The 8,283-nt window shown below is 38.6% G+C and overlaps 1 protein-coding gene across 2 annotated transcripts in view; it reads right to left on the minus strand.

Moving 5' to 3' along the window:
- Positions 1-8,283, minus strand: part of cyth3b (cytohesin 3b) — a 34,674-nt gene that overhangs the window by 7,881 nt on the left and 18,510 nt on the right. For both annotated transcript variants that reach the window (XM_032537777.1, XM_032537776.1), the window contains exons 2-9: positions 7,255-7,337; positions 6,638-6,702; positions 5,336-5,402; positions 5,057-5,175; positions 4,532-4,612; positions 3,818-3,930; positions 2,489-2,637; positions 1,891-2,002 (exon numbers count right to left, since the gene is read on the minus strand). In XM_032537777.1, the coding sequence (XP_032393668.1) occupies positions 1,891-2,002; positions 2,489-2,637; positions 3,818-3,930; positions 4,532-4,612; positions 5,057-5,175; positions 5,336-5,402; positions 6,638-6,702; positions 7,255-7,337 (789 nt within the window). The remainder of the gene's footprint in view (positions 1-1,890; positions 2,003-2,488; positions 2,638-3,817; positions 3,931-4,531; positions 4,613-5,056; positions 5,176-5,335; positions 5,403-6,637; positions 6,703-7,254; positions 7,338-8,283) is intronic.

An 8,283-nucleotide genomic window follows, 5' to 3' on the forward strand; every position in this document is an offset into this window, starting at 1 on the left:
CATTTACATTTTAGCATATTATTTAAGCAGTTGCACATTTTTGTTTTCCCATCTTGTACATATTCAAATATTTATTTTATTTTATTAATATTATTATATCATATATATTGTATATTGTATGTATGTATATTTTTCCTAGTATTTCATTTATATTTATATTCTGTGCTTTGTGACTGATTTTGCTGCTGTAACACCGGAATTTCCCATTTTTCTTGGGATCAATAAACATCTATCTATCTATCTATCTATCTATCTATCTATCTATCTATCTATCTATCTATCTATCCATCTATCTATCTAAGAGCATACACTATTATCTCATTAGGAAAGCATACAACCACATCCATTCCCTGGTGTGCACACACAAACTTACACTCAACAAATACATAGAGTGTGTGTTCCTTCCTAAACTACATTAAGATGATGACGATGCACATGTACACAAAAAAACATGTCTGCACTATTTTTCACACATACTGTAAAACATTTTTGCATAAGAACTGATGTGTGTGGTGAGAATGTGCACATGTTATGCAGAGTGCAGATCATACATACACATGTTTTTCCTAGCCTAGTGTGATGAAGCAAGGTGGAAATTAAATGTACTGTATGAAACCCTGTTTTGTTGATGGGTATTGTTTGGCTACAGTTTGTCATGGATACATCTTTTTAAATATGGCAAAACTGTAAAACACCGAACATCACTCTTTCTTCTAGGTTCACATTAGACTCTCTAGTCTGTGTTACACTCATATCTGTCACTTTAAAACAATGGCAGGTAGGGACTAAAATGACTCTGGGGCAAGGGGACAAGATTAAGTAACTTAAAGGTTACACATAAATATGGTAAAATAATAGTTAAAGTGTTGTAAATTATAATACATGTTCTAGATTTGAAAACTCTGCAGCAGTCTTATATATATAATATATGTTTATAAGGATATAATTACATTTACCACAGTGTGCTGTTCAGCTCAAGTACACAATATAAACTTAAGAAATCAAAGTAAACCAACATACCATGTATACAGTCACTAAGCTTCTATGAAATTAGGGGACAGAATCTAATAATAACTGTTCTTCAGTCCACGATAATATTAATTATACACTTACTTTCAATTAACTACTTTGATCAATGTTATTATTTTTACTTACATTGGCAACATGACTTTATTTCTGTATGTTTGCATGTTTTTCTCATTTGAACATTTATTCTGAACCTTTGTGATATTTGATGATGATGGAAAGATTGTTTACAGTTACATTTGATGAGTAAATTATCATATTGGTGCTGTAAAGAGCCACAGCCATCCACAGTTGCCATGTGTGATGATGGCTGCTCTTTTCTTTGACAGGTCTACAAACTTGTGGAGCAGCCAGAGGTATTGACATGCAAAGAGGTGATTAATAATGTCCCAACATTCATTTTGTGGCTTTATAAGGAAGAGCCACACATATAAACAGCTTTAAAGATTTGACAAAAAGAGCGTGTTTGCATATATCTGGCTTTATATGACATAGCTCTGCAAACACACATATGCATCTCAACTTTAAGATGAAAGTTTAATAGCTTTTATCAGCATTTGTTCCAACATATTAATCGGGTACATGTGTGAATCTCACCTTTATCTGCTACACAAAATGTCACCAGTGATGACCTGTTCCAGTTCACTGAGTCTAAAATATGATTCATCACCTCATTAAGTGAGAGAGCATGAGAGATATTAACCCCACTCTGTCTTAAAAGCACTCTCTTGACTGTGAGAATAAACCCATAGTTGTAGTAAGTATGAGTAGGAGGGTAACCAAATCAAATTATCCAGGATGTCTTGCATACAGGGGGGATGTCCGCAGACACGCACGCATGCACGCACGCAAGCACGCACTAACCTAATTTAAGCAGCCAGCCCTCTCTGTCTGGGTTGAAGAACGTGTGTGTCAGGTCATTCCCATCATCCTCTGGGATCTTAAAGGGTTCGCTCTTGATGCTGTCATATAGATTCTAAACCGGGAAAAAAAACAAATAGAGAGGAAGATTATGGAACAGAAATGTTCACATTACTTCCAGACACCTCCGTCTCCAAACACTCAACCCGGGCTTCAGATTAACGGTGCATTAAACAAGGCATTGACAGATTCTATTTTGGTGTCAGAAGTAAAAGACATTGATTCATACCTCAATGACTCCGGGAGCTTTAACAAAGTGTCTTTTTCTACTTAAGTAAAGGAAGCCAAGGGCAAAAAAAAAGGAAAAAAAAATAAAAAATAAGCCTACAGTATGTGGGTAGATTAACTTCCTTTTTTGTGTTTTTCTTCGAAAGATTATGCAAGATCATTAGAATGAGTACCTGAGGGGGAAGATCTAATTTTGCTGAGCTACAACATCTCAATTAGTGATGCGTGAAATTCCTTTAGGTTTCTTCTTCTGTACACACTTCATTGGATACATTTGTCATACCTAACAAACTAATAAAGTCATAGCTCTCACCCTGAGTAGCTCCTCTGGGAGGTCACCCCCCTCATTGATCCCTCTGTTCATGGAGATAAAGCGCTCCACGGGGGGCTTGTCTCTGACGTTGGGATTGTGCAGGCTTGTGTTCAGCATAATGATGGCAAATGATAGAACATAGCAGGTGTCTGTGGAGGTAATAATTATAGAGTTTGTTACGGGGAAACATAAAATAAAGCACAATCCCACATCTCTCTGTGTCTAGAAAATTTTTCAAAACTTGCTTTGAGTTTATGGATTAGTGAAGACATTATTAAAATGATTGATCTTTTGTCTGATTGATCTTAGATTACTGACATTGTAATGTCCTTCAATTATATTTAAATTCCAAACATTTTCTTCCTCAAATTCTGTTGTGAAACTTAAACTTAGCTCTTATTAAAAGTGTATTAGTGGGTTGTACAGTGGAAGGTATTTTTGTCATTTATCATAATGCTATTGAAATGACAGCACAAATGATTTGTGATCAGCAATCCATCAACAGATTTTCTCAAAAAATGTAGGACTTAGTCTAATAAAAATGAGAGTTTAATCAACAAAGAGCCCCATATTCTGAGATACACAGACTTGTGGCGACCTCCAAGGCCTTTAAAGGGCTGCAGTCATGAACATACACACACACACGCACACGCACGCACACACACACACACACACACACACACACACACACAACACACCACACACAGGGTGGGTGCAAGGGCAGCACTACGACACACAGAGGCAGGCAACAAATCCTCATCGATAATCGTCGGGGGTGGGGGGGGGGGGAACTCCCTTACCATCCTCCCCTCATTCTCCACACACTAACTGCCCCAGTCAACATCCCCTGCACTGTAATTTACGACCCTAAACACACCGTCCTGAGAGATGACCCATAACTAAGTCTGGGTGTGTCACCACTGCACCACATCAATATTCATGACCTGAGCTGTCACCTGCGTCCCCCTCGGTACTTGCTTGGTTAATATAGGAGCAGAGAACGATGTGCAACGGGCTGAGATTGCACTAATGACCATTGACCAATGATCGATTTCATTATCACTGCTGAAGACACCAATAGTGAACACACTGCAATTGATGTGGAAACTACGGTGGAAAACGGCAAAGGAAACAGACTGTTGCTCTATAGTCATTGCCGTATGCTAGATGTCTGCTGGGGAAAGACAGACATTTATCTAAAGCTAAGGTGGTCTGGCCCATATTATCTGTCCTGGATTTCTAGCTAAGTCTGACTCATAAGTCTGCTGCAGTGCGTGTGTGTGTGTGTGTGTGTGTGTGTGTGTGTGTGTGTGTGTGTGTGTGTGTTACCTGTGGATTGGAAGACGCCAGGATTGCATTGGCAGTACCTGGAGGCAAACGCCTCCATCATACGATCAATCTTCTGGGCTTCACCAGGAAGTCTAAAGCTCCACAGAAACTGCCTACATCAGGAACAGTGAGAGAAACGTGAATGACAGATCATAAAATATTGCAGTGGTTGGATATTCAATCTAAACTACAAACCCTACTATATGTCTCAGATGTTTGTTTGTTTTCATTAATCTTTCGTGAATGCGTTGTGTTATGACCAACATTAGCACTGCATTAAAAAAAAAAACATCATCCCATTCATTTTAAATAATGCCAATGCAGAGGCCTCCAGCAAAAACAATTACAGCGTCATCTGCAAAGAAGGTGAACCTGGCTAAATTTTGCCGTGACACAGCCTCATCTGTCAGAGCTTTACATTGGCCAATTCAATCGAATTATACTAGCGCTCATCCTGGTGTATTACTTTGTAGCATGCATGACATAATTCTACAGTTTACCTCGTGCAATTGTACTGTAATAATGTGTCCAAAAATCCTTTTTTATAGTATTATAAACCACTATGTAATATGTTTGTTAATTCTTCGTACTACACTCAAACTGGCCTTCCTGGACCATATTTTAACATCTCACCAGCCCCTGGAGGAAGACACCCACGGCAACACAGATCCTTGCTTTTCTTTAACTCAGTGCAATAGTTGGTCGTTCACTCACCTTAAGGCTTGTACGAGGTTGAGGTCTGCAAACTCATGAAGCTCCACAAACGCCTGGAGGACCTTGATGTTAAAGTCAACCCTGAGGGAGAGCAGGGTCACACATGTTTAACTATTTACACTCTTTCCATTCAAACCCAAAACAAAAGAAACTGTTAATATGGGATTCATTTTAGAAATGCACTACAGTGACAATTTTATATGTTTTGGGAGTTAGCATGGAAAGTAAATGCAGCCATGTCACAGCACTAGTTTCAGACAAAAATCCACTGTGTTTGCAGGCAGAATAAAAATCCCTGTTGTTTTGACAGTCTTATCCCCATTGATTTCCCTTCGATAGGAACCACATGTCCGCTCAGTTATTTTACCGGCCTCGTCTCCCGTCGCTGCTCTGCTCCAGAAATCCAGGCCACCAATTTCCTGGAGCTTTATGCCCTCGTCTGAGCACATGCAGTGCAGATCTGAAGGAGATGGGGAGAGGAAAAAGAGAGGTGGAAGAAAAACAGAGGGAAACTGGAAAGCTCACCGTTCCCCTAAGTAGTCCCCGATGACTGTTTTGTTGAGCCCCTCGCCTTTGTAGAGGAACTGTGCGATGTCCTCTGGGGTGTTCTGGAGAAGATCGTTTTCAAGAAGAAACTGGATCCCCTGTTAAAAAAAAAGAGTGAACTTTTACAGTTCAGTTACTTGTTTTGGTCTGTTTTAATAGCCCTGATTGATGGCTTGGAGATATGTTTAAATTGAATTCAAGATGCTCAATCAAATCATGTGTTATTGATTCTGAACAATCGGTTTAGGATTGATTTACCTTTTTAGGGTCCATGTTGAATTTTTTCCTCCCCATGGCAATCTGTTTGTTTCTTTGCGTGGTTTTGCTGCAATAAAAAAAACACAGACACATCCATCACTTTAAGGGTGTGGTGTTGTCCCTAGGCTGCATGCTGTGTTTGTTCAGTAGGTAAGTTTGGGATGGGTCCATCCAGGATGTAGCATGACTTTGTTTATTTACTACTCCGTCAGATTGAGTGTACAGTGGGTTTAACCTGAGATAATTGGAAATAGGCTAAACATGTCTAACGTAGCATCACCTGTCCAGCACTTGTACATAAACAGTTTAATCCATCCTATCCTGCAGCCATTTGTCACTCTTCCTGAAAACATTTTGCATGTGCTCCAAAGGGAAATCTCCACCTTTGTGTATGTCTGTGCATGATCCCTATGCTTCCTGTGTGCCAAAAATAGCCCGAACCCCTTTGCCAGCTGCACCTGAGACACACACACACACACAAACACACACACACACACACACAGCCTCACTTCACCTCATCAACCAATCAAGTGAAAGGCTCTAATACAGACTGTTTGGCTAATGTTGAGTCAAGGGACTCAACTGTCCCGCTTCACTCCTCAAACAAAGGCGGATTAACACACACACACACACACACACACACACACACCAAGCAACAACATGGCTCAATGGCTTTGAAAAGCAGAGGAGACAAAAAGTAAGAATGAACAAGTCCTGAAACGATTAGTCAACGGATCAAGAATCAACTGACACAGGAGGATGGGCTCATTTTATCTGTTTTTATATCAGTGTACATTTATTTTCTTTGAGTTTTGGACTGTTTGTCAGGCAAAATAAGCAATGTGAAGCGATCAAAATGGCAAACATTTCCTGGTACTAGTTTTCTAAATGTCAATATGTTCTGCTTTACTCTGTTTTATATAATTTTAAACTGAACATGTTTCATGTTGGACTGTTTGTTGAACACAAGGAGAAATCTGAATATGTAATCTTGGGCTCTGAGCTAATTCAATTCAATTCAATTTTATTTATATAGTGCTAAATCACAACAACAGTTATCTCATTGTGCTTTTCATAAAAGAGCAGGTCTAGACCGTACTCTGTGATGTTATTTACAGAAACCCAACAGTTCCCACCAAGAGCAAGCACTAGGCGACAGAGGCAAGGAAAAACGTCCTTTTAAGAGGCAGAAACCTTGAGCTAATACATTTTTATTGAAAATTAACAGCCGATTGATAATAATAAACACTATTACTTGCAGCCCTTAAACAATTAATCAATTAGTAAAGAAAAAAAACTCACCTCTCCCCCACACAAGTTAGCTGCTCGATCTCAGTCATTACCTCTGCAATCTCAAACTTCAGCCGCTGCAGAGAAGAGTACAGAAAAATGACTTATTTACTTATTCCATAAACTAGAACTTTTATTTATTCTAAAAAGAAAAGACAGGGGGGACAACAAGGATCCAGCTGCAGCTCAGAATGAACAAGTAAATACTGTCAATGAGGTTCCTAATTTGATAGGTCCATAATATTTAACAGCAAAAGGCATTCTTCCTTTAGGGTTTCCATATAGTTGGGAATGCGTGATATAGTTAAAACCATGTTAAAATCAATATTACTAAAATCATCCTAACAGTACATGTCTGCCCTTATTAGTGGACAGTTGGGAGGCGACATGAAGGGCTTGATAGATTACTTTTCTGCTATATAGACAAAATCACACATTATATACTATTGTTCAGTCCCAATATGTCTTTGTTCAGCACTACATCAGAAGAGTCTTCAGACTCAATAATGAATAAATACATTAATAACTCATTGTATTACTTTACAATTTGATTATAATGCCCAGCCCTACTTATGAAAACTTTCTGCTGCTTGAGCAAATAAAAACGTCATCGTTAGGCCGTTACTCACTTCAATATCATCCAGAAGCTCTTTTTTCCTGCGTCGTATGTTCGACAGCTCATCTCTTTCCTCCAAAGACAGGTCTTCGGGTACTGAAAATACAGGGAGAGGGGAAAATGAAACAGCATATGTGAGCATGAGAGGGAGGGGCAGGTTTATAAGGCTGAATTAAATCAATTCACCTTCCGACCAGCCAGTCAGAGTCACAGGGATTAAGCCGGGCATACCTGTCCAATGATCCGTCCTAAAGACATTACTCATGACCTAAATTAATTCACTAACAGAGAGGAGTTCATACACTCTCAGATATGTTTGTAAAATTTGAACTCAGTACATTTATTCTTAAAAAAAAAAAAATCTATTTACCATTTAGGTCTTTGGTCTGTGCATATTTTGACCACAGCAGGTTTACTTCCCCATTCATCCAATCACCAAACATAGCAGTAAAAAACAATTAGAATCTATGGGTGAACTCCTCTATTGTTGAACTTTGTAACTCTCCTCTTTGGAGTAAGGACATACTACCTTTCAATACTGTGACTGGAGCAGGGTTTGGAAAAACATTAAACTGTCTTTGTGAAACTAATGTTTCTACTGGGACAAATTATCAAATTGTTTGGGAATGCTTTGTCTTTGGAAATTATTAAGCATGATTATATCATATAAATTATAGGTAAAATTGGCCTATATTATAAATTATTTGCTTAATCTTTCATCTCACAGGTCTGGCAGAAGCAAAGAAAGCTTTCTGTTTACTGGAAAAAAGCCTCATATGTCATCTCAAAGACGTTGGTTGCTTTCAAGGTCAGACATTTTTCAGATTATTATTTATTCAGGCAAAGGCATTTGGGACAGGCGGAAAACAAGTTGTGAACACAACATTAAAATAGTATCACCTTTTATATCACTATGTTGAGTCATGTTTCTGGATCCCAGATGAATGTAAGTCCAATATTCACTCTCTTTTCTAGCTCTGTTTTTGGTCTCTACCAACTCCTGCAAATAGTATTGTGCAGCCACACACACACACACACACAC

Source organism: Etheostoma spectabile, chromosome 15 (genome assembly GCF_008692095.1).
Source record: "Etheostoma spectabile isolate EspeVRDwgs_2016 chromosome 15, UIUC_Espe_1.0, whole genome shotgun sequence".
NCBI classification, from domain to species: Eukaryota; Metazoa; Chordata; class Actinopteri; order Perciformes; family Percidae; genus Etheostoma; species Etheostoma spectabile.